The sequence below is a fragment of the Sparus aurata genome, chromosome 15, assembly GCF_900880675.1.
Source record: "Sparus aurata chromosome 15, fSpaAur1.1, whole genome shotgun sequence".
NCBI lineage: Eukaryota > Metazoa > Chordata > Actinopteri > Spariformes > Sparidae > Sparus > Sparus aurata.
This window is the reverse complement of record NC_044201.1, coordinates 22,897,981-22,924,765: the sequence shown is the minus strand read 5'-3', so window position 1 is coordinate 22,924,765 and position 26,785 is coordinate 22,897,981. Positions and strand designations below refer to the sequence as shown.

Below are 26,785 nucleotides of genomic sequence, written 5' to 3'. Positions count from 1 at the left end.
CCTGATCCGCACCAAAAGTTAATGGGGTCTGTTTTGGGCCGAGATCCATCCTCAATCTAAGTTTTGCAGAAATACATTCTGCAGTTTTGGTATAATCCAACAAACAAACAGACACGGGTGAAAACATAGAATCTCTTTAACTGTAGTGTCCTGGCCAATATAACACAAACAGGGGTTACTAAAAAGGCCATAATAATCCAGAAGTTAATACTAAAATAGACTGATTTATGATTATAAAGAGAATCATCAAGTTTTTAAAGAGATATGATCAGAAGGATTATATTTTAAGGGATAGTCAGATAGTTGTGGTCATTGTGAATGTTTTTACATTTCATTGATTTCCTGGATACACGTTCAGGATCCGGAATATCTGCCAGGGATTGGAATCAATATCCGAAACCACTGAGAACCAGTTCCTTATTGTCCAATCCATCTTTTTCTGATTCTTGTGCATTGTAAAACAAGGAAGTCAAACTCATGGCTGTACACTGCTGAAATCTTCTATAAGGAGGAATCATGGTGGAGAAGAAGAAACCATCCAAAGTGTAGCTTCAAACACAAGCAAACTGCTGAAACATCCCTCTGCACAACATGGACTTAACTTCCATGAACGCAGTGTGTTTGAAATTCCGCCCCCTCATCCAAGCAGAGCGTCCATTTCCGAGGCAAAATACTGTACGCTATCATAATATTAGCGCCACACATTTCACCCATTTTAGATGACGACAGACAGACTGTTGCTACAGCCAGCTCAACAAAAATGGATCAGGAATCAATAAGACTCTGACCGATAAGGAGAATCAATAATAGCACTGATGTAAATAAAATCCTGTCAGCTCCTATCCACATTCAGTGTCCTCCTACAAAATGTTGAATTGTATCTTCATAAAGAAAAATGTAGGGGCTTGTTTCATATATAGTTGGTACAAAATGACTCATCCAAAAAGATGTTGGTTGGTTTGAAAGGAGAGTGAAATGAGAGGAGAGGTGGAACAAATGTCGAATTCTGCAGTGTAGATTTAAGACTGACACACGGGGCTAAAAATGCACTTTCCAAGAATCAAGATTTGAGAAGGAGGAGAAGAATTGAAAGAGAAAAAAGCGCTTTCTTTGTCACCCTTGTGGTTTGCAGCTGACAGTTTTCTGCACCACCCATTCATTTCCTGGCAGATCATTTGCTTCCCCTTATCATCCTAATAAAAGCAGCCGCACAGTCGCAGATGTTTGTGTGACTGTGGAGAGTTGCTCGAGCACAGACTTCACAGTGACGGATTTCTTTCTTTCTTCTCTTCACTGTGTGCAGAATGGTTTCACTCCGCTTCACATCGCCTGCAAGAAGAACAGAGTGAAAGTGATGGAGCTGCTGCTTAAACATGGAGCGTCTATCCAGGCAGTCACTGAGGTACTGCACCAGACTGGACCTCATTTACTGTTTTCTGCTTGACCCTACCTTTCAGCACCAGAAGTGGTTTCTTTAGTGTTTAATGACTTTTAACGACTCAGAACTGTTCCATTTTATACACTGTGACTCACCTTTGGACTTAATTTCCAATCCTGACAGCGTTAATAAGGTTTGATATTTACTGTGGTGTTTTAATGGTATTGATAAGAGATGCACGATGTTGAAATATTAACTACTGACTGATGCCACTGTATCATTTTAAGCCTTCATCTGCCGATAATGATGCCAATATTGCTGTTCCTCCCTCATAATGATCATATTTGTTTCTCTACAGTCTGGCCTGACGCCCATCCATGTGGCAGCCTTCATGGGCCACGAGAACATTGTCCACGCGCTCACACACCACGGAGCATCGCCCAACACAACCAACGTAGTAAGTGGATCGCTTCTGTTCTATTTCTTTTGCTTTATAAAAGAGAGGTCTGTAGGTTGGCTTTTAGGATGCAGAGCAGGTCGTCTATCGATCAAAGCGTTGTCAGTTCAATCCCTGCCTCCTCCTGACTACACATGAAGGAAAGGTGTTGAAGGAAAGACACAGAACTAGTAGAGGAATTGCCTTCAGATTACTTGAAGAGCTTAAGTTGAACTGATCATTGTTGAATGACTGGGGTGGTTTTGTTAGGGTTCCATTTTATCAAAGAGCAAATACATTTGGGTCCGGATTTTTGGGATAAATTGATCACTCACAAGCAACAAACTCCAACGTATCCAAGAAACCTTAAATCGGACTAAATGATCTAATATCACACAGACGTGTCTTTCTGATTAGTCTTGGGAAAATGAGAGCCGTGTGAGTTTGGCTTTTTATCAAGCAGGAAACAGTTGTAGCAAGAGAGGCAAGTTAATTTGCCTGCTTGCAATGTGACTATTGCGCACACACACATTGTGATGTCAGTGTTAAAAGATATTGTGCAGTCCTACGCTGAACCTCGGGTTTCTCCCTTGCCACGAGGGGATGCACAAGCCAGTACAATCCTAATTGCCGGTCCCAAGCCCGGATAAATGGGGAGGATTGCGTCAGTAAGCGCAAGTAAAGCTGATGCTAAATCAAATATGTGGATCATAGAAATCAGATTTCTGTTCTGGGCAGGGTGGGGCACAGTTTTCCAGTGAGATGGAAAAACAGATAATCCGCTCTGGCGACCCCTGAGGGGGAGCGGCCGGCAGAAAGAATAATTAGACCTTCTATGAGTTCAAATCCCTCATCGTTGCGTTTGAAACGCTCCCACTGATGACTTTTTCTTTTTTCTGTGTCTTTCAGAGAGGCGAGACAGCTCTCCACATGGCAGCCAGGGCAGGCCAGGCAGACGTAGTCCGATACCTGCTCAAGAACGGAGCCAAGGTGGAGACCAAGTCCAAGGTGAGAACACGAGGCTCGTTATCAATCACTGAGCCGGGGACAAAAAACAAACAACGATACAAATACTGAGCCAAAAGAGTGACTTTCTCTTCCTTCCTTCTCCGCAGGATGACCAGACAGCGCTGCACATCTCCAGTCGGCTGGGGAAAGTCGACATCGTCCAGCAGCTGCTGCAGTGCGGCGCCTCTGCCAACGCTGCCACCACCTCAGGCTACACCCCCCTTCACCTGGCTGCCCGCGAAGGACACCAGGATGTTGCTACCATGTTGCTGGAGAACGGAGCCTCGCTTTCCTCCTCCACTAAGGTGGGTCAGGTGGAGGAACTCATTACATGCATGAAGAGCTGGACGTTTGTTTTTCTTTCACTCAAACACAGAAACACACAACCGAAGAACAGAACATCTTCAGTATCTCAGTGCCATGTATCGCCACTAGTGGGCACCAGTCTCTGTTGTCCACAGCCTCCGTGGTGCTTGTCTCACCATGTTTGTTGCTTTCATTCATATAATAACTTATAAACTGTTCTGTCACGTAGTGGAGTCACCTCAGTTTTACATTGTTCACCTTCAGGTCAGTGGTTGTCTTCATGTTGGCCCAGTAATTTAAGACACTTATTTTCAACTCAGGAGGTTTTTTTTTTTCATCCGCGCAGTCGACCATGAAGGGATAATGTGAATTTTTTAGTGGTGGCGGCTTCGCATGTGACTAATTGTGCAGATCAAGGTCAGAAAGAGACGTGGCGTCGCATTTATAGAATTAGTTTGTGCATGTGTGTGATAATGTTGCCTGGAGGGGGGGGGGCTTGTCAGTGAAGGTGACCTCTGTCAGTGGAACAGATTAATGAAGGGTAAACCCCCATGGTGCCAGCGCTCGCTCTCTCACTCTCACTCACATGCAGCATCTTTTGGGACGTCACCTGAGTCAGCTGTTCACGGAAATGATGTCACACCAATTTGGGAACACTTTCATTGACCCATTTATGATGTTTATGAAACAAAGTTATGATTAAAGTGCCTGCATTTTTAAAAAATAAGCTTTTAAAACTAATGTCTCTCTTTCTCTCTCTGAACGATCTTCTCTAAAGTGACCCTTTATATATTGTACTGACTGTAATCAATCACACAAATGAGGTCGTGTGTTTCAGAGCGTGGAACGGGAATCTGCGGGAGTCCCACATTCCTCTGGAAAATATGACCTAATGTCTTTAAATATCTTCACATACACACAGGAAGGAAGCGGAGATTAACATGATCACATTATACAGCTGCCATTTATAGATCTGGAATACATGAGGAAATAAGGGCTTTAGATGAGTCTCTCAGGGTATCACATACTTTAAAACAATCTGAAGTTCAAAGGTTATTGTAAGTTATTTAGCGCACGCACAAAATGTTCGTTTCTAACATCATACATTTTAACTGAGTAAATTAGTAGTTTTTATATATCAATTTTAATGTTATTCAAAAACTTTGCACAATGTTGAACTTCCTCTACAACATACGTTTTAGTTTGATAGTGCTTTTGAAAGACAATTTTCATCTCTAAAATGTTATCCAACAAAAGCATTTCTATGTAAAGACACTGTAGCTAAGGGACATTTTCATTTGGGATTGAAACAGTAACAGAAGTTTGTTTGAATGAACTAAACTGACTTTGAATGGACTGATCAGTGAAAATCTTTATTATAGTGGGTTCAAGTTTCCGTTGTGATTCTACCGGTGCAATATCACGGTTTTAATTCATAATGGATACTCTCTCTTTCCTGTGTCTGTGTCTGAACGTAACTATTCAACCATGTGAGAAACTTTGTTGTTATGAGAAGGGGCTCGACCCCAGGCCAGAACGACTGACCTAAAACAGTGCAAATATTTACTTCCTGTTGAATAGGTCTTCTCCATCTTCCCACTGTCTTTCGTTCTGATGATGTGTCTTATTTTGTGTTCAACAGAAAGGGTTCAGTCCCCTTCATGTGGCAGCAAAGTACGGCAAGATGGAGGTGGCCAGTCTCCTCCTACAGAAGAGAGCTGCGCCGGATGCTGCTGGGAAGGTGAGATGTCTTTAAAAGCCGAGGAGACACCTGGTGACACGACACGCTGTAGGGAGTCGTTCTTTATCTTGAACATTTAAAGGTGTTTTCAGATGTGTTGCTGCTGGAAAACATGTGCTGTCTGAGGAAGGAGGGGTTTGGCTCAGAAAGGACTCTACGTATTAGGCAGGAGATGACACTCCTACGCAGAGCAGAGTAAAAAAGGAGGCAGGAGTTTTAAAAGCAACCCAGACTGAGGCGTGTCAGGATCAGAGTTTTAAAATAATCCTTTAGAGATTCTTGTAAATAGCTGATGGGATTATTAGCATCTGTATGAAGAAGATAACGTTATACAACAAAGTAAGAAGAAATTATACATATTCAGCTGTTGAGTTGTCCTGACGTTTGTTAATCCTGAATTTTCTTGGGAGAGCAAGTTAAGAAATGGCCGAAATCAGGAAGGCTTTCAGATGCTGTGACCATGAAGCATTCTGCAAGTCTTTCTGTCGCCTTCCCTTATCCAACCTGTCTCCGAGAGAGAGTTAACAGAACCTTTTTGGAGGTGCATTTTTCCGAGCTGCACATGAGGAGGTGGTGGTTATGTGGAGGAGTGTCCAGGTTCAGTAGTGATCCCAGGACAACACAGCCAACAGATGCTTGTCCTGTTGCAAAAAAAAAACAAACCTTCTGGGTACATTTGCTTTTATTCCCCTGATGACATGCACTCGTTCCACCTCCACATGCGCCCTCGTGCAAACACATTTGTATACACATGCACACACACACACACACACATATTGACACACTTACTGACTTAGCACAGACCTACTGGCACTGATTATGGTGTGTGTGTGTGTGTGTGTGTGTGTGTGTGCCACCATCTGAGAGCGTTTAACATAATGGCAGTCAGGTATGATAATGAAGCTTCCACACAGCTTGGTGGTGTCGCGTTAAAATCCGTCCCATTGTTACACTGAGTCTGAGCACAAAGCAAAATCCGGCCTTTATTGCTGTTTGATTATGCTGATTTTCTTTAGAGATGAGAATGAAGACAATGACGTGGTTGATTTCATCACATTTCGTCCAGGACAGTTTCAACAACACATCGCAGCAGCTCATGAGAGCATCAGGACGGACTCTGCACACTTTCGAGTAAACTCGAGGTTTTGTTCAAATACGAGGGACATTCCTGTGACTCAGTGAGCATCCTGGTGACTCAGGCCTGCAGCCTGCTGAGTCAGGAGGGGAGTTTTAATCCAAGACAATAACAACAAGATGCTGCCACTGCCACTGCTGCTGCTGCTGTTAACACTCTGCTACTACTGCTAAACAACACACTAACTGTCACATCATCGCTGTCCAATGAAAACCGTCCACCTACGACTCTTGCGCCTGCATTTTTTCAGATACACTGAAGGATTAAAGGGGAACTTCACCAGAGTATGTTTACAGTTCAAGGGCAGTGCTGCTCCTTATGTGGGAAAAAGGCTGATGAAGGCCTTTTGTGGATGATTCATGCATCAAGTGATGTCAGCTGGTAGAGGCTAAAAACTGCAAGAGTGAAGATGAACTAATTTTGGAGTTTGAAAGAAATGATCTTACCAGACAGACATCTGTAACTTCTGCTAACTGCTGCTAGCATAACACAACGGAGGCTCTGTCCACATGTAAACAGGTATTTCTTAAACTGAGTGTTTTGGCCTTTTGTACGAATGTAAAAGGCACTTTATGTTGCTGAAAACTGAGCTTTTCGAAACTGTAGGATCTTTGTTTTTAGTGTTAAAAGTTTGGGGAAATGATGATGCAAACAAACATGTTCATCAGTGTTTGTAGCTCATTCTCAAATGTGAAGTCAGGGTATGATGATATTAGACAGTTTGAGTTTGTACGTTGAAAGAATGCATATTTTATTGTTATAATTAGAAAGGCATAACGGGACATTGATTATTGTGTTGTATGGAATGATTATTCCTGAAACGGTGCTAAAATGCTTCCTAAGACAGAGATATTGTTTTTAAACCCTGTTCTCAAAAATACCTGTGTACATGTGGATTAGGCCTGAATCCAAGACCAAACTGTCTGTGGGTGAGTTGCATTGTGGGTAATGTAGGTGATACCTTTTACAGTTACAAAGATTATATTTCTGGTTCTGCTGCATTGATTTGCTCTTTCTTTGTCCACGGTGAGTCCGACACTTGACAATGCTAGCAGAGTGTTAAATCCGTGGTGCGCTCCTTTAAATGTTCCCTGTTGGGGTTGAAAAAAATCCTCTAAATGAAACAATTGGAGCAAAGTTGTCATTTTGAAAAATACATTTCACAGGCCAGCGACGACATAATCATCTGTCTCTGTTGATGATATCATCCTAACTTCTTCTTGATTACAGCATGAAGTCGCTCGTCCTAACTTTCTCCTGCACTGTCTATCTGTGTATCCATCTCACTTCATGTCTTTGGGTTCTGTTGGTGTGGGTCTTTCATTTTACCTATCGGTGTGTGTGCTGGTGTGTGCTCAGCGATCTTCTAACCTGGTCTTCTGCTGCATGCTTGTGTGTGTGTGTGTGTGTGTGTGTGTGTGTGCGCGCGCTTGTGTGTGTGTGGGTGTTTTAGAGCGGGCTAACTCCACTGCATGTAGCTGCTCACTACGATAATCAGAGAGTGGCACTGCTGCTGCTGGATCAGGGAGCTTCCCCACATGCTGCCGCCAAGGTATCCACACAAACACACATTAAAACTCATACTACAATAAACCCACCTGGCGTATGCCTCCAGTTGCCATCTCAGACCATTAACAATGTATGTCATGTCTGTCTGTGTGTACGAGGATCTAATGCTCCCATTCCATCTGGTGTGCTCTTTAACACTGTGCGGCTGTGAAGTCACTCAAGCAGGCAGAATTTAGCTCGTAGTTTTAGCGTATTGGCCTCAGTGGTTGACTGGATGCTGTATTTTCATATATAAGATGAAACTGGAGAGCACATGTGAGCGAACTGCTTATGTGTTATACATGTTATAAATTAGTCCACAGCCAGTCACTACTTCAAAACCACCCACTTGTGTGAAGTCTGTTCCAGGGCTGTAAATTTTGTGTGTTTCCCAATAAAAAGCACTTTAGTTACTGCGCTTCAGCTACACACAAACACACATGGTCAGTGACACATGGGTCAAGTTGTGGTCCGTCTCCTGCTAGGCTTTGGTCGCCTGTCAAAACCACAGAAGAAGTATGAGCAGAATGGCAGAAACAACCAAAATATGGCAGGAAATGTTTTCTGGCTGGACAGACATCCTTCGAGGGGAGACCGAAGCTCGTAAAGCTCATTTATCCTTGCTCGCTGTCTTCCCTGCATGCTCTCTCTCTCTCTCAGTTAATCTGTATCAGTCTCTATTTATTCTTCTACTTCTGCTGCCTCCCTCCCACACTCTTAGTCATTCCTCCCTGCCTCCCTTTCTCTCAGTTTCTCCCACTATAAATTGTTTTTCATTTGGCTGGGTACTAAAGTCGGAGTGCTTGGTCTAATTTAAGTGCTTTTTGGAAAGGGATGAATCTTTGTGTACTAGAGGAGTTGCCTAGCAGTGTTTGCACACTCAAATAGGAGCATTGATGATCACAGAGCGGTGGAGTAAAACATTGCGTCACATCGACTGAAATTGTGATTTTCACTTGCGAAATAAGTCTTGCAGTGAACAATCCAGGAGATGAAATTTGATTCAAAGGCAGAGAGCCGTTTGGAAATAATGTGTGATTTCAGTAAAGTTTTGAGTTTCAGAGCTCAGTTTCACCAAAGAGAGTGACAACAGAGACATATATGTGACTCTTTCCCACAGTTCTTTACCACCTTCATTCCCCCCACACTAGGTAAAAGACACACAACAGAATGTGGAAATGTGTTGATTTCTTACATTTAGGCAATTGAAAATAGTACAAAGACAATATTTAATGTTTTCCTCCTTCAACTTCATAAATTTTTGTAAATGTACTTATTATGAATTTGACAGTGGAGCAACAAAAAACTGGGAAAGTCGGAAAATGCCCCAAAAAAAAACCAACAGGTAAACTGTTAGCAGGTGATAGTATCGTGATTAGGTATGAGAGGGGCATCCTCGCAAGGCTCAGTTGTTCACAAGCAAGAACTGGGCGAGGAAATATAAAACCATCGTCTGTAAACATAGTTTGAGTGAATGATTGCACTTTTTATAAGGTTTGCGCAGCGTCCCATCTTCTTTGGATTAGGGATTGTAGACCTACTCAGCCCACCTCCTCTGTGGAGCTCAGGGAGTTGAATGAGGCCCACCTACAGCTTGCAGTACCACCACTGGGATCCAACAGGGAAATGTATTTAAAGGCTGTCTTTAGTTTAATGCCTTTTCACAGATCCTCTCCATGGTGATCAACATGAGGAATGTCAGAATGGTCACAGCTGCTCCTCTGTCTGTTCGCTCTGTTCATTCAGGCACTTGGTCCATAGATATGTAAAATAACCAGTGTTGGGTAAACTGATGAGACTTGAGACAAGATGTTTCCTGCGCTTCAGCATTGTTATTGTCTTATGTGGGTCAACCCACAGCTAAGACTATTCTGTTCAATACAGTTACATAACTGTATATTTGTTGTTATGACTAAGTGGATTATTTGTCAAGACACAAGAAAAAAGGTTACATTTGGTCAAATCTCTGCATCATGACTTCTCTCTAATGATGCTGGCACTTTGTTACCAAATATTACTTCTGTAGTTGCAATGTGGAACTAGCTATTGTTGGACAACTAAAACGTATGGAAACCTATACTCTTGAATCAGGATCGGTTCCTTCCAGTGCAGAAAATATTGTTATTATATCAAATGTAAACAACAGTGTGGTGCAAGTGTAGTGGCACAGTAGTCGTCACCTGACAACCCTGTTAGACTATGATGTAGATGTAATGAAGATGCCAAATAAAGATACAAGATATCATATTATAGATAATATGTTGGACCACCAATAAAGATCCAGAGGAGCTGGAGGAAGACGAAGAGCTCACCGCCTCCTCCTAACCACTGCATCTCTTCCGCTTGCTGCAGAATGGCTACACGCCGCTCCACATCGCTGCCAAAAAGAACCAAATGGACATTGGGACCACACTGCTGGAGTACGGCGCCGACACCAACGCGGTGACACGGCAAGGCATCGGCCCCATTCACCTGGCAGCGCAGGAGGGCAGCGTGGACCTGGTGTCACTGCTGCTGGCCAAGAACGCGAACGTCAACGTGTGCAATAAGGTGTGGAAGAAAACAAATTAGTCTTTTCATACCGATTTCCTTGGCTGGTTCTGGTCTCCTTCCACAGCGAATGTATTTGTGTGTTGACGCATGTTTGTGTGTGTCCTTTCCTTATATACAGAGCGGACTTACACCACTCCACCTAGCAGCTCAGGAAGACAAGGTCAATGTTGCAGAAGTCCTTCTCAACCATGGGGCTGATGTCAACCCAGCAACAAAGGTAAAGCTTTCTCAGACACACACACACACACTGTAAATACACACACACAGATAAAGATCTTTAAATCTCCTTTAGCAGGTTTGATGCGTCAGCTTTTATTCACATGTAACATTTGACTTTGCTGCACATGCTTTTTTGATTTTCTCCATTTAAACTGGATTTTGCTGAATAGTTTGAGAGCACTGATGGCATCGGAAAATACTCACACACACACACACACACACACACACGTGGGCACAAAGTCACACACATTCGTCCAGAATCATCTCAGGTGCTACATGAATAAAGGATTGATACCTGAGTGGAAGGTGTTCATGTCTTTATAGATGCGCCACACACTGCCACAATTGACGAGCACGTACATGCTCTAATATTCGGTCACACTCTGTAAATTACATCCAGTTACGCACATACGGGCCTCGTAACAGTTTGCTCACGTAGCTGAAGGTTGAACTAACACAAGGTTATCGTGTGTGTGTGTGAGTGTGTGTGTGTGTGTGTGTGTGTGTGTGTGTGTATGTGTTTGTGTATTTGTGCTGACAGGACAGTTGTTTACAGGGAATAGGTTATTCACTCACTGATCTCCTCCGTTTTCACTGAGCACTGCGCTCATGATTCAGCGTGGCCGTGAAATATGATGCTGTTTTGAAGTTGTATTGAGAATTAGAGATAGCGTGTTAGGAAGCGGAGGCAAGTCAAATTTTGGTTTCACAATCATTTCTAAGTTCTCAGAGACTGTGATGTAACGCGCTGAGGCCTCCAGTCGGTGTACGTGACTGTGTTTTCCTCCTCTCCTCCTTTCCTCACCCCTCCATGTCTGTGTCTCCTCCTCCTCTACTCTCCTTCACGCAGATGGGTTACACGCCGCTGCACGTGGCCTGCCACTATGGCAACGCGAAGATGGCGAACTTCCTGCTGCAGAACCACGCCAGAGTCAATGGCAAAACCAAGGTAGAAAAACACAAGCTCACTCCCCTACGCACACTCACATGCACCGTCTTGTGCTGCTGTTTTTGAGCCCTTTTTCCACTTTACTCATAACAATATATTGTCGTATTTCCTCTCTTTCCCTGACTGTTTGCGCGTCACCGTCTAGAACGGGTACACTCCTCTACACCAGGCAGCTCAGCAGGGCCACACCCACATCATCAACCTGCTGCTTCAGCACGGGGCCTCGGCCAACGAGCTCACCGTGGTCAGTGCACAAACACACTGGCAACCACACACACACACACATACAAACAGAGATGAAGCTCAGTTAATTAAACTGAATGCTCTTTGTGCTTTTCTGTGAATAACTTCCTGCTGGTCTGTCACCGGTCAGAACGGGAACACTGCCCTATCCATCGCCTGTCGCCTTGGGTACATCTCTGTGGTGGACACTCTGCGGCCCATGACGGATGAAAACCTCACCACCATGGTGAGACACTTGAACGCACACAAGCTTTGTCACATTACCAATAATTTCCAGACTGATTGAAAGGGGCTCTGTGGAACGTCTGTGCTGTGCTGGAAGTCAGTCGATAGTTTATGTTAGCGGACTCAATTTCTAAACTAACATTAGCTGTTGCTCTCTGTTAGGGGAGCGGAGAGAGGCACTTAGACGAGGCACTCGAGAACGTGCATTAAGTCTCATCCTTTGGACCGTCACTGTCCGACCAGAGTCCTTCCCAAAGAAATCCACAGTCCACCAGCATTTAACAACTTAAACAAATCATACACATGCTTGTCCAGGAAACAGAGAGAGACGGAGAAGGTCTAATTTGTCACGTCACGTTACAGTCCACTCACATATGGCCAATACAAAAGTGATTAATACACGCGAATGGCCACAAATTGTTACGTAGAACCCCTTTGAGTCTCATGAATATTTTCTTTAGCTTGGCAACAGGTTGAATACGAGAGCAGGGGCAGTATTATAAATTAACCTGAAAATGAGGAAATCACCACGCTTCATGCTGCATTACTGAAAAGCTATTAATCATCTTTTTTTTGTACCCAGACAATATGAGAAATTAAAACATTTGAAAAGTAAGAATTCAGTATTCTCAGTTTGAATGATTACACTAATAGTTCTGCATGCTTCAGGACATAAACCAATCTCATATATGTTGTATTATGTACTCAGTTAAGAATTATTAAAGCAGTTAAATTACATTCCTACTTCCCAGGCAGGCGTTGATATTTATGTATTTTTTAAAAGGTTTTGTCACTCCTGTGTTGGGAATTTTCACAATTTCCCAACACAGTTCATGATTCATTAGTGGTGCTCTCAAGGATTCTCTGACATATAAGATTTAGGAGTTGCCTTCCAAAAAACATTTGAAATCAGGAGCTGCAAGACCAGTATTGACTATGGATGTCTGAAACCTGGCCAATCACCAGCGCCGTGCTGTGAGTGGAGTCAGTGTGTGAATCCTTTAAATCAGCCAGCGACTAAGTCAGCGAGTCCCGCTGTGTCACATGTGTGAAGTTATCCTGATTAGGAGACAGAGAAAGGGCTTAGATCGGAGCTTAAGGTTTCTCCTCAAATAGCCCAGGCCGCTAACAGCGATCCCATACACGCACGTGTCCCGGGAGGGAAAAAAGGGGGGAAGGAGAAGGGAGCGGGAAAAACATAGAGGAGGTGGGATGATGAATGGATGAGAGGGACGGAGAGTGAAGAGACGGACAGAGAGGACACTGAGGATCCTGCACAATCAGCAGCAAAGTGTTTTAGTCCTGAATGAAATAACTTAAAGATCAAGGTCGTTCCTCTCTCAACACCTTTGTGTGACTGATCTATTATTCACCGTGCGGAGGCCTCTGCTGTCGTTTTATGTCTCTAGTGAAGCTGCATCTGCAGGCTGGTCAGATATGTGTGGCCTTCAGACATAGAGTAGCTTTGCTTCTTACACTGACAGAGGCCACGGCTAAGAATCATGTTAATGTCCCTGTTAGGAAATATATGTGAAGGTCACACTTGAGTAATCATTGACTGCAGTTTTTGATTTTTTTTCTAAATGGTCGATGAACTCCCTGATTTTCTCATGGCTTTAAGATAGCACCCTTATAAATCAAGATTACTTTTAGGGTTAAGGATGTCAACAGGCAGCACTCTGCATATGTCATCTGATAGTTGTGTGTCGACAGCGAGCTCAAATGATCAGTTGATATATTATGAAAGGATTATAGAATACTTTTAAAGCCCTGCTCATATTTTTCATTTTGAACTGATCTATAGCCTGCTTCATCGCGACGTGTTTCAGAGTGAAACAGAGTGTAAGCGAGGTGGCGACACCCAATGACACAAGGACAAACAGTGCTAGCTGAGTAACAAATCGTAGCTCTCTGTCTGATAAAAACAGAAGACTGATTGGATATTATTGGTTTAAAGTGGCTGTTTCCAGCCTGCGTAAGCACACATCATATTTTGTTTCACAGGATTTTTTTCATATATTGTTAAATAGAGGCACAGTACGAATGCTGATGGGATTTGGAAGGGTTAAAAAAAATCCTTTTTCGTTAAATCTCATCTTTGAAATTGAAAATATGGAATTTGCCCAGAATATAAATACATCATCACAATTTTGGTTGGCATGACTGTATCGTTCAGCTGTCCGTCGTCTTCTCACATTTACAGAGCGCATCAGAAAAACACAAAATCAACGTCCCGGAGACCATGAACGAGTACCTCGACATGTCGGACGATGAGGGTATGTAAAGAAAGATCACATTTTCTCTTCATTCACATTACTTTCAGACACAATTCAATTCATTCATAGTGAAACTGTTGTTGTGACTTGATTTTAATAAGATAAAAGTAATACAAATGCACTGCATGATTTCCGTACTCTTGTGACTTTGTGTGATGTCATTTTCATTAACATGTGCATGTTCCACTGTGTGTGTGTGTGTCCAAATCACACAGTCCGGGCCAATGTGCCAGAGATTCTAGATGAGGAGTCTTTTTCAGATGGTGATGAAGGTATTTGTCACATGTTTGCTTCCAGCGCTCTGTTGTTTGTTTGTTTGTTTGTTTGTTTATTTGTCTGTTTTTCTTTCACATGACGCAAAAGAACTCACCTGCTTTGTTGAAGAGCTAACAGTCAAGGCTTCGCTATACTACTACTTGTGCTTTGCTACTGATCAACAGCCAGAACACACACACACACACACACACACACACGCTTTCCACTCATATAGGCACCACGGGCAGGTTTAAAGGCCACACTGAAATGGAAGAAACCAGACAGCATGTGGGTCATGTCTGAATGTGGGAGCAACATTGACGCCAAAAAGAAGCTGTCTTGCATTTTATCGTGTTTTGTGTTTAACAACACGTTGACAGCTGTTTCCAGTATTTGAGTGACAAAGGAAACGATACAACACACTTCTTTGGTAAAACTGTCTTACCATCAACATGATTTTTACTTTCGTCCACCATGTTTCAGCATCATATGACGTCAGCTCGGGAACTTGTGTAGCAAAATTTCCTCTGACTTTCCGAGTCAGAAAAACGCTTTTCCCTATAATTTCGACATCACCAGAACACAGTTATTCTCATCCCAAGAGCCAATTATAGGGTCAGACGGAGAAGATATTCTATTTCTGTGTGGTTTTTTGTTTTATTTACTGTAATTATTTGCCTGCTGTCATCAGACAAAGAATAAAGTCTCGGTTTTCCATCAGCGACCATTAAATTATTGAACTGTTTCAGCCTTGAAACAGGTCTGAGTGTCCTGTTTCTGTTCACCAACTGACACCGCTGATGCTATTTTCACTTCGACTTGAAAACACATTTGTTATTTTTAACCACTCACACATCGTAAGCCTCGTACTGCGTGATAATCCTCATCTTGTGATGTGTCATCCTAACTTCAACGCGGCGAGAGAATAGAAACAAGACCGGTGTGAGTCACTGTGAAGAGACCTGCATACATTCAATGAAATCATCTTGTTTGACTGCATGTAAACGGCAGTAAATTACAGTAATGTGAGCAGCAGAGTGGCTGCTGTAGCTCTGCAGAGCCAAACCAGCTCTGCCAAGTTTATGGTAGAAGTCACATTGTTTCAGGCTGCCCACTTCAGCCTGCCGTCCTTTTGTTTCGGAGCCACAGAGCCAACAGGCCTGCAAAATTGATGAGCTTGTTCACGGGTTGTTGCTTAGGGGACAGTCAGGGGAGGAGTTTGTGTGTCAGGTGATACAGCCAGACTCAACAAGTTACATACACACTAATATCAGGCGATTATAGGTGAGCTTAAACCGAAGATCCCCCTCATATCTCTGATCCAGTGTGTTATCACTACCAAAGCAGAGTATCCATGGCCTTGTATACGCCACATAAACTGTTTATACTGTGTGCATAATTCATCAGCATTGTAGTTGAGCACCGTGGTCTTGACGTTCACCCACCGGCCAGGCATCAATAAGTTGTAGGTGTGTGTGTGTGTGTGTGTGTGTGTGTGTGTGTGTGAGTGTGAAAAGGAGGAAGTAAAGAGTTTTCACATCGCTCTATAATCCTATATGAGGGAAGGCAATCCTATTAAGATGTAGGTTGGAGTTAGTGTGACAGGTCACTCGTGGTCTCCCGCTGCTGTGTGTGTGTGTGTGTGTGTGTGTGTGTGTGTGTGTGTGTGTGTGTGTATGTGTGTGTGTGTGTGTGTGTGTGTGTGTGGCCTGCTTGTGCGATTCGGCTCCCTAAGGACTACGATAGCCACTAATTGTTCCATTTTAAGAGAACGACTTAATCCTTGTTGTGCTCTGTCGTCAGAGTATCTCCATAATCCCAGTGATGGAATGATGAACATAAATACTGTACATAAGCACAATATTGAGGTACTTTACTTGAGGATTTACATTACACGCCACTGTCTACTTCCGCTTCAGTCGAATATTGCATTTTTTATCCACTTAATGTCTATGGAAACTTTAGTTATTGGTGACTCGTTGTCAGAGCCAAAGTTATCAAATACATTTTATTGATGTAGCCAAAATCACAATCACATTGTGGGCTTCACAATCTGTACAGTGAACGTTCGTCTGCTCTTAGACCCTCGATATATGAAAAATTATATAAAATATATGTAAATTGTGTGGATCCAGGGGGACGACTGAGCAGGCAAAAGCATCGCCAAGTGGTGTCCGAGTCCCACGGCCTCCACTCCACCATGGTGACCTGGAAGAGGACAGGCCGCACAGGATAATAAGCAAAAAGACAACAAAAAACATCAGAATGCAAAAAGATTTTGGGAGAAAAATTATGTTTTTAAAAACCCAGAAGAGGCATGATTTCGGCTCTCTGTCCCTTCTATCAAGATTTCTGTCTCTCTTTATAAACAAGAAAGTTGCGTAATGCACCTTTAAGACTGTCACTAAAGTTATGTTACACCATAGTAATATCTTTACATTCACAACGCTTTCAACACCCCAGCTGCAGAGGAGGGTGCTGCTCCTGCAGCTGAGACTGAATGTCTCTATCACTTCTTGCATAGTTGTCCTAAATTCGCCGATTCTTGTGCAAGTTTGACTCATTTTGTGCAACATGTAGGCACGAAGGTTGCTCAAGATTTTCTTTTTTTCTTTTTTTTTTTTTTTTGTGGCAAAGTGAAGAGCGGTTATTTCATCATTATCGTTTCGCCCCACTCCCAGTTTGACATGCGGCCAGAGATTTTCCTCGGTGACTTCCACCACCGAGGAAGAGGAAGGCAGGAGGAGTGTTCGGTCCAGTGAGAGGTTTTCTTCTGCACTCCGTGACTGTCTCCTCTCCTCACCTCTCCTCTCAGACGGCCTGTCAGCTGACTGTGCCCTCTCCCTCTCTCTCTTTCTCTCCCTCGCTCTCTCTCTCTCTCCACGGAGCGGTAAACACTTCCACCGCGGCCCCTGTTGACTCCACTCGGGTTGTTTGTTGGATGCTTGTTGATCCAGAGACGCACCGAGACTTTCTTTCTCTCTCTCTCTCTCTTAAATCCAATGAGATGAGCCGTTTTGAGCCGCTTGCAGGAGAATTAACCCCCGGTGGCTTCGACTTGTAGTGCTCTTTCTGCAGCGTTAAGTGCCGTTTTGCAGCAACAGGACGCAAAAGTTTGAGCGTCACTTTGTCCGTGTGGAGATGTGCGCACCAGCTGGAAAAAACGCGCAAGTTTGAGTGGAGCAGAGTGCGCGGGGGTTGAGAGGAGAGGGCAGCGTTTTCCATCAGCACCAGAGGCTCTGAATGGACCACTTGATAGTCTTCACCTCGCATCGGATTTACTTTCCAGCCTTGGAGCGTTTTGTGGAGCTGTAGAATAAAAACAAAAGAAAAGAAAGAAAAACTCAGGGAATAAAACACGAGTTGTGATCAATATGGCTGCGTCGGACAAAGGTAAGTCGTGAGGGCACCGGAGAGGGTTTCTGTGGTGTGTGTGGAGGTTAGGTGGCTGTTATGTAAAAAGTAAAGTGGTGTCATGGTGTTTCTTTTTTTAAGTGTTTTTAGTTTTCTACCTGTGGATGGAAGAGATGGAGAGGAGCCCACCTAGACTCTTGGTTTCTGTGGACTTATATTTATTTCATTTCATTTCATTTTATTTTATTTTATTTTATTTTAAGGGAGAGAGTGTTTGATACGGTAACTTTGCAACCCAAAACATGCTTCAGGCTCTTAATATGAATTAGAAGGACCCGTGTGTGTGTGAGAGTGAGTGTGTGTGTGTGTGTGTGTGTGTGTGTGTGTGTGTGTGTGTGTGTGTGTGTGCGCGCGCGCGCGCGCGTATGCGTGTGTGTGTGTGTCATCCGAGCTTGAATGGGACGGTGATGGTTACATTATCACAGCAGTGGGGAGCCGATTGTTTTTCAGTTTTGTCAAGTCAGACAGACACAGCTAGAAAAACACAGGAAGTGAGGTAGTCGGTTCTTCCATCAGATTAAAAGCACCATACATGCCCCGGGAAATATATATTTATATATAAAATACAGCTCTGCAGTCTGCCTTGAATCTTAAATTTGTAATGTTATGTGTTATGTTTCTTGCTTCTTGCCTGGATAACTCATGTTTTGGAAGTTGTTGGCAAAAGTGGTAACGCATTGTGTGTCGTTCTGTGTCATTGTTTTAGAACAAAGCGTGGAAAGCTCCAGACTCGACACTCTGCTGTGACATCCACCACTGTTACTGGGAAAAAAAACACACTATATGAGTGGTTGTGTGGCAACTGATGCCACAATATTCACTCATAAGTAGAAATGTACTGCATTTGTCATCGCTGTCTTAACTTGGCCTGATGTATTCAAAATGTTCACAGCATTCTCTTCAGATTTGAGTGATGAATATATTGATCATTAAAATAATATTTCCAGCCTGGATTAATGTCCAGTGTTTCTCTCTGTAGGCCTACATTCCTGCTGCGACACAAGTCGATCATTTGTGCAGTAAGACTGCACAATGTCAATCATAATAACCCAATGGAAGCACACTATACTTAAAGTTTAAAGGTGCACTATGTAGTCTTGGGGCAGAAGTTTTAATCAGAAGAGAAAGCTGCCTAAACAAACTAAACTCCTGTGTTTAGGACCCTGCCACCTTTCTAGCTTCAAACAGCATTCTGTGGACCTTATTTTACTCTGAAAACAGCTTGTTTATTCAGTTACTATTTTTGTAGCACAAAAGGAAAGTAACCAAGTCCCCAAGAAGAGCGGCAGGCTTAGGAGCCAGTTTTCTTCGTCATGTGATGCGCTGCAGCCCTGAAAGATCTTTTCCCATAACATTGTGAAAGAAAGGCCTGTAAAACAGTAGATACATTTTTTTGAGCATCACAACCCCACAAAGTGGAAGATCCTGGCATTTTCATGGTTTTTTCATAGTTTTTTCAGTAATTAAATCTCATTTAATTGAACCATTATGTGATATGACAAAAGATAGTGAGCAAAACCATAAACATAAGGAGGCAACTGGACAACAGCGACCAAAAGTATTATTACGGGTTGATCAGTATGGTTTCTTCAGGGTTGATTCTGAAACTTATTAGCAGTAAACAAGGAGACAGACAGCTGATAATTGGAAACGATATACACTGATCAGGACCATTTTGGCTTCATGCTACTGAGCAGACTGTCTCCGCAACTAAGTCCATATCTTAATGTCACAGTCTTTTTTTTTTGGTAACGGATTGCTTCTATGAAAAAAGTAACAAAATATCGGATTACTTTATAACAACTTGCCCAAACACTGCTCGTCATGTAATATTGTAGAGTTTGAATATTTTCCAAAACTACACAGTGCTCCTTTAAAGTGAATATTTTTTTGCTCACGTGGTTTTATGAATGTTGAATAGCAGACTTAAGCGTGTTGCCTGTTTTCACATCGTCACATTGTCATTTGGCTGTCGACTGACTGTAAACCCTCTCGCCGGCGGGGTTTTATTTTGAAATCTGACACCGGAAACGCCCCCCTTTAACGCCGGGGCCGACTTGACACTTGGTGCTGGTGTGTGATCGGAGTGCGGCAGTATCGAAGGTAGGGGGAGGGGCTGCGGTGAAGGAGCAGAGTGTTGCAGGCAGGACAGAGCCCGGACATGAGGGAGAAGGGGAAACACGGTAGCCGCTCCGCCGGCTTCGTTGACCGGCGTGTCATCGTCCACCGGTCCGCCGATCGAGGTGCGGTGCGGTGCGGTTCCTCTCACTTTTTTTCCCTGCTCATTCTCTGCTTTATTGCCGCTGACTGAGGCTTTTGGTGGCTGCTGAACAACCTCCGCTGCGCTCCGTCTGTTGAGTTGTTGTGAAAGGAGCTGCGTTTGGTTTTACAGGAGAGCTCCAGATATACCGCAAAGTGGCTTGTGCTGCTGCTGATGCTGCTGCTGCTGCCTGTGATGGCATCTGTCTGTCTCTTAAAGATGATCTCTGTCCTATAACCTCTAGAAAACAGCCAGGAGTCATCGGTGCTGCAGCTTCATGTTGTTGTTGTTGTTGTTGATGATGATGATGATGTGCCATCAAGTCAGATGAATAGACAAAAAAGAGGAAAAAGTTGCAGGGGGGCTATGCAGTCGCTGGTGAGGTATGTTGGGTCTGGTAGATGCATCCAAGGCCTCCTGTAAGAGCCATAATCAAATAAGTGAGACTGATGTCAGCAGCGAGGGCTTGATTTTTCCTGCTGTGGTGTCGCATCGCATCTCTCTTTCTCTTTCTTTTTGTAATCCGGGAAGTTAACAGGAGGATTTTTATGATTTCACTCCCCCTCCTTCCACCAGGTGAGGATGCAATGACCGGGGACACGGACAAATACCTGCGGCCTCAGGACCTCAAGGAGCTGGGGGACGACTCTCTCCCTCAGGAGGGGTACATGGGCTTCAGCATAGGGGCTCGCTCAGCCAGGTAGGCACCTGTCATTTAAATTTTTTCTACCATGATGACCACTGATGCACTGTGGTGCAGTGCTGTCAGCTGTTTGCCTGCACACTGTGTGGCCAGGTTATGTTGTTATCTTGCTATTAATGGTGGTGTTCACAGAGATCTGACATGAAACGCAGCTTTTTTTCTAGAATGCAAAATCAGATTATCTCATGTACGGCCCCCTCCCACACACACACACAAACACACTCAAAGAGAAAAATGGAAATCACCAGAGAAAGAAGCTGGAAAGTTGCCATCTCAATGATTCAACCTGGCATAATGATTCAGCGTTTTGCGTGGTGGCCTCATTCAAACCTGGGCGAAGATTACAGATGCCCCCGTAGAATGACGCCAGCGACAGAGGCTGCATCTTTAAAACTCTGGTATCTTTCTCAGTGAGCAGCTGCACATCACAGGCCCGATCACAGTCCCCACATAGTGGACAAAAGAAAGGAGAAGTGTGTAGCGGAAAACTGGCAGGCTCCAGTGAAAACACATCAGTGCCGTGCAGCTCTGAAGTGTACTGTAGCCGCGCTAACAGATGGCAGATGCGCCGCGATGGTTGGACTGATAAACACAGCGACACTAGCTGTGACAGGAAGCTGCTTACATCAGCGGGCCACGGCAAACATGGGAAACGGCGAATTAGATGGAGAGATTCCATGTCAACAAGTTTGTTCGGTGAGCCTCATGGGCTGATGGTGGAAAGAGTTTGACAGATTGGATTATGGGAAATGTTGTTGAGCAGTTTGAAATATTGAAACGGTGATAAAAGACGAGAGGTTGATGACCACGTTTCAGTTATTCGCTCATTAAGTGCAGTTTATCTTTATGCCCAGACCAAAACAAGTTCTACAAAATATTAATATCAGTGTCTGCTACAAAGTAAGGATGGGGCGATGAAAAATGTCACAGATTGCGAAAGAAAACTGTCTCAATAAGTGGATCGTGGTGTATTTACATTGTTTGGATAGTCATGTAAGGAGATAATTGTGAATATCGTCACAAGAAGGACTTGAAGAAGCTGTCCGGCTCGCTGACGTACAGTCCTACGTTGGTTTCCTGATTTATTTTGATTGTCACAGCCTGTCACTGTGGCTGAAGGCTCGGCTGGCACATTGTATCCCACAAAAACAAAGTACAATCTGATTAAAGCATAACACCATTTAGTTATTCTGGTTCATGCAGTTGGACCTTGTGGTTTATTATTATTGAAGATTCCTTGCTGAAGATGTGTGTCCTAAAAACATTTGTTTCTTAACACAAATGTAAGGGTCAAAGTGATTCCTTATGTTTTAGAGTACTTTTTAGAATACTCTGGTGATTACCGGTATGATGTTGTGAATCGCAGATATGTTGGACAAGGTAATTGTGATGTTAAATTTTCATATCGTCCCGTGCCAAGAGTGGAGTTTGAAATACTAAAATTATATGAAAATGTTTGGTGACCACATCTGAGGGTTTTGAATGTTCAGATATTTCCTTGTTTATTTTTCTGTGAACAGTTAAATAGTCTGCCAAGAACAAGAAGAGCACCACAGCTGCTTTTGCAAATAAATATTAAGATAATCATCTGCTTAAAAATAGAGTTACAAATACTGAAGTCATCCTTTTATACTGCTGTGTTTCTGTTCTTGCATATGAAGTAGAACGGCCTCGAGAAGCCTCTTTGCAGGAAATGTGAGCGTTATGCTCTGAAATACTGTGTTTTATCGATCAGTGATCGTATGATGCTGAGCGAGTTCTTTCCTTTTCCTTACCTTTCTGTTTATGACATCGACATTGCATGGTTTGCTTTTTGACTCGGCTGCGCACACACACACTCGCAAAAGAAAAGAAAAAACCTAGAACCACTTGCGCCTTGTCGTCGCAGGCAGCGCACAACCATGCAAAAGCACAGCATCAATGTCATACAACGGGGGGGAAAAAAAGAAAAAGCCACATCATGCTTGAATGTCTTCAAAATGCTTTGCTTTTCACTTCTTCTATTTTGTTCTTTTTCCTTGTTTTCCTGCACCCTGTCTCTCATTCTAGCCCTAGAATCAGGTAAGAAAAGAGTAGTAGTTGTAGTAGTGGTAGTAGGCAACATTAGCTGTGAATGGCGTCCCTCCCTTGTGTCCCCATGAACTGCTGTTTAACCCCCTTACACCCATTAAACCGCTAATCCAAACCATGAGTCATCCATCGTGCGTTGGCGTCATCCAGTGTTGCTGTTACTCTGTTTGTGGTCTGTGCTTTGTTGCTGTTGTGGTCCGACATCCATTTTAGCTGATCACCATTCATCCTTCTAAGAAAATCATCTGCAAAATGAAAATGTATTTATTTTTCTAAGTGTGGGAAAAGAGGCGGTCTCGCTGGAAATGAGAAAATCAAAGCCACACCTGTGTTTTTATTTGCGGACGTTCCTTCAGTTTGAGTTGTGTGGTCTAATCCCTTAACTTTTTGATGTGGCTTTTTATCTATTTTATTTTTTTTAAGTGCCACTGAGTGTAACTTCCAGGGATCAAACACATCCGTTTACACCCGATCCATCCCTTTTATCCCCCCCCTATTTAGATGTTATTAATTGGATATATCCCGGCATTTATCTGGATGATTCTGGATGTTGAGTCATGGTTTGCAGAGATGGAAACTTAACTCTGGAATTTAGAAATCCCCCCACATACATCAAGGGACACTCTGCCGCACATACACAGCGCTCACATAGACACACAATGACTCAAACAACTGTCCGCTTGAGTCCACACAGATGCCTCCTTAAAAACACAGGACCGTTGTATACATGAGGACGCGTGACAGAGAAGAACACGTCATTTGGACAATGCAGGGTTCTGCAGGTCCTCAAAAACAATCTTAAAGGAGACATATGATGCACATTTTCAGGTTCATCATTTTAATTTCGGGTTACAACTAGAATAGATTTACATTCTAATCTGTTGTCTGAAACGCTCTTTGTTTTAGCTCCTGTCTTTTCAAGGCCCTCTCTCCCGAATACCCAGTCTCTTCTGATTGGTCAGCCCAAACATGCCTGAGCCAGCACCGCTAACAACAATAGAGCAGCTGTGCTAAATGAAATCTCACGTGCCGAACTAGCCATTAGGCATAAGATATACAAATGTGTGACTTGGTGACGTAGTGTGATGTCAAAAAGTTACTGAATTAACGGCGGGACTACTGATGAGGCCTTTGAGGAGCAGTGTTCTCTGTCAGAGAGAAGAGCATCTGATGGTCCTGACTTTGATCTTTTTGTCCTTTTACATAAACAAAAACATGATAGGTCTCCTTTAAAATATCATGAAATTCTGCTATATAATTATTAAGCCGTAAAAGTTAATAGATAGTCTTAATAGCTGTAGATTAACTATTCACTAAAATAGTGATATCCCTGCAAAAAACCTTTCTCTGCACAGCACTAAATATATATCCACCTCATACCTTTTATACTTACCTGCTATGCTAGAATAAAAAAAGAGATGTTTGTCCAGAAGTCAGTCTTGATACGTGTAGACACCCTGTCGTGGGAAGTGTAGTCCACAGCAAGGCAGACTTGATTGATTGAACAACACAATGAATAGAGTTGTGTGGAAAGAGGAAGGAAAGTGACAGAGAAGTATGTGGGGGGGAAAGGAGTAAGGTAGAGAAAAAGTAAGAAAAGGGGGCTCCGACTGAGTGAATTAAAGGGCGGCACAGAAGAGTCGCAGCAGCACGACTCCGAAATTGGAGATAGTGGAGACGGGCCTTATGGAGGAGACTGCTGGTGAGCGCGGTGACACGCAGAAAATACATAAAGGAAACGGAGCAAAGATGTTCTGGGTGGAGAGGAGGACGGACAGAATGAGAAAGAGGAGCAAGCTGCGAAGAACAAACAGAGTCCGGCTGAGAGCAGAGGGGGGTTGGAGGGTGGGGTGGAGGGAGGGAGGCCGTAGCTCGGTGCTGCCATGCCAGCGAGTCCATTCAGGCCCGCTCAGAGTTGCTTGGTAACTTCGATGGTGTGGTAGGCAGGCTGTGCTGAATAAAGGGCTTCTCTCTGTGCTGAATAGTGTGCCCACTCAAACACGCTGAGCTCTGCATTTTCTCTCTCCCCCCCCCCCCCCCCCCCCCCCCCGTTCTCCCCCCTCCCACCCCTCTGCACTCACATACAGTAAAACATTCGGGACAAAACGAGGCACAGAGTTGTCTGCTTTTGTCGCCGGGGTTGTATCTTTTTTCACGGTGCACAGACATCATCATACACGTTTATTTTTAAGCACAAGAGCGTTTTGGCTCCTCTCCGCTGATCACATCGCCGCGGCAATAACAGCACAAGGGGGGGGGAAAAAAAGAAAATGCTTAAAGGAATCTACAGCGCTGCATCGAGTCTGAGTGGCTGCAAAAATAGGCACACGTCACACCGCCATAAAGCAGACTGCAGCAAGACAGATAGAAAAGACCAGCTTCCCTTTTGTGTTGCGCCGCTCTGAAACAGGTCTGGGTCAGCTGCTAATCTTAGAATAAAGCGGTGTCGGTCTTTGAGCTCGAGTCGGATTTAACAGCTTGAAACACTTTTTGAGTTAATCTTATTTCTGTTACTGTCAAACACGGTCCGATAGTCTGTCACATTTCATCATTTTAGACACACATAGTCACACCAGTGATGCACACCAACCACGCCTTCATATGGAAGTAGTGTTTCAGTCTCGTCCTCTCTGCCTCTATCTCTCGATGCAAACAAACTGACCTCACTCTCATTTCCATCTCTGAATAACTTCCTGCAGTATCTGATCCCTGTTCAACTGCAGGCTCTTTCCGCTTCTCTCTATTTTCCACTTTTGGACTCTCTCTGTCCAGTAAAAAATAAAACGTGGTTCCCTGGAGGTTGCATGTAGTAATGGATTCCTTGCTTTTTGTTTTATGTCGTGTGCCCCTGCCCGTCACTTGTTGTTGCCCGCGGCGCTGGGTTGCGTGGTAACATGTAGCCTCCGCTCCTTCAGTTCGGATAGGTCCAACACGCTCAACCGGAGCTCCTTCGCACGAGACAGTATGATGATCGAGGAGATTCTGGCACCCACGAAGGACACGGTAAGATCTTGTTTCTTCTCCTTGTTTTCTATTCCTTGATCTCTTTCTCTTTCTCTCAGACTCTGATCACTTTACTTTCCCTGGTATATTTTGCCGTCTTTCTGTCAACAGCCTGGTGAAAGCACAGGCTGGGTAGAATCAAAGTAGGGAACAAGGTAGCTTTACTTGTTTCACACAAAGGTCATAACAGAAGTGGTGCTGATGCCATGCTTGCTTTTTGCCAAAGTGCTGAGGGTGAGTGTATGGCACCTTGACGAAGAGTTTATTCAAACTTAAGGGCTTTTTTTTTCGAGGTCTCCCTTCTGCTTCCTCATGGAATAAAAGCTCTGCAGAGCTCTTTTCATGTCTTGTTTTGGTCGTCAGAAACAAAAAAACAGAACTGTAACCGCTTACAGTATAAAACGTGTGTGTAATATAACCTCAAGTTTGGCGACAACATCAGCTGAAGCTTAAAATGTCACCGTAAAGGCTCAGCTACACTGAGTTTTTCTGTTCTCTCCCTCAAAACAGGAGACGTTATGGTAGATTATATTGTTATGGAAGTAGCAGCGAGTTAAGCGTTGGGCTTTTAGTGGAATGTAAATCAACTGCAACAAAGCAGCAAAGGGAGCATTGCACCAAAACAGCATCTAATCCCTTTAAGGGCATAAAACCTGCACAAGAGATGCTCTCAATATACTGCTTTCATCTTCAATTTACTTCCGTTTCTATAGACAGTCAACAAAGAAATGTTGTGAGGACAAAATATAATAAAACCTCTTCATAGAAATGATCATGGGCTTTTTTTTTTTATTAATCCGTAGTGTTGTAAAATAAATAAATGGGCAGCAGAAGTGCCTTCTTGGATGGTGTTATGGTGGATAAAACCTGATAAAGTGCTTGTTTCAAAGGGTTTTTTTTCTTGGGACACTAATCCCACCATCAAAAGCTGTAATCATTGCATCTCTAAACTTTAAATCGCCAAAATATTCACTTGCTTCAACTCTACTTTTAAACTAAACACAGAAATGTTTTGGACTTTCAAAAAGCTCCATATGATAACAAACTGAATATATACATGAAG

The 26,785-nt window shown here is 43.4% G+C and overlaps 1 protein-coding gene across 42 annotated transcripts in view; it reads left to right on the top strand.

Annotated features, from left to right (window-relative positions):
- The window catches only part of LOC115596334 (ankyrin-3-like), a 141,179-nt gene that overhangs the window by 82,000 nt on the left and 32,394 nt on the right, over positions 1–26,785 (top strand). For 20 of the 42 annotated variants that reach the window (XR_003986882.1, XM_030441285.1, XM_030441318.1 and 17 more), the window contains 16 exons: positions 1,304–1,402; positions 1,737–1,835; positions 2,724–2,822; positions 2,930–3,127; positions 4,771–4,869; positions 7,458–7,556; positions 9,905–10,102; positions 10,224–10,322; positions 11,175–11,273; positions 11,419–11,517; positions 11,647–11,742; positions 13,945–14,017; positions 14,233–14,289; positions 20,523–20,646; positions 22,699–22,710; positions 25,620–25,722. Coding sequence is in view for 41 of the 42 variants with exons in the window: in XM_030441285.1 (XP_030297145.1) it covers positions 1,304–1,402; positions 1,737–1,835; positions 2,724–2,822; positions 2,930–3,127; positions 4,771–4,869; positions 7,458–7,556; positions 9,905–10,102; positions 10,224–10,322; positions 11,175–11,273; positions 11,419–11,517; positions 11,647–11,742; positions 13,945–14,017; positions 14,233–14,289; positions 20,523–20,646; positions 22,699–22,710; positions 25,620–25,722 (1,653 nt within the window). In the remaining variant the exon portion in view is untranslated. Of the gene's footprint in view, positions 1–1,303; positions 1,403–1,736; positions 1,836–2,723; positions 2,823–2,929; positions 3,128–4,770; positions 4,870–7,457; positions 7,557–9,904; positions 10,103–10,223; positions 10,323–11,174; positions 11,274–11,418; positions 11,518–11,646; positions 11,743–13,944; positions 14,018–14,232; positions 14,290–16,954; positions 17,666–19,588; positions 19,930–20,522; positions 20,647–22,698; positions 22,711–25,619; positions 25,723–26,785 lie in introns of those variants that run through there. The other 22 variants (XM_030441320.1, XM_030441321.1, XM_030441301.1 and 19 more) reach the window with 11 other exon arrangements.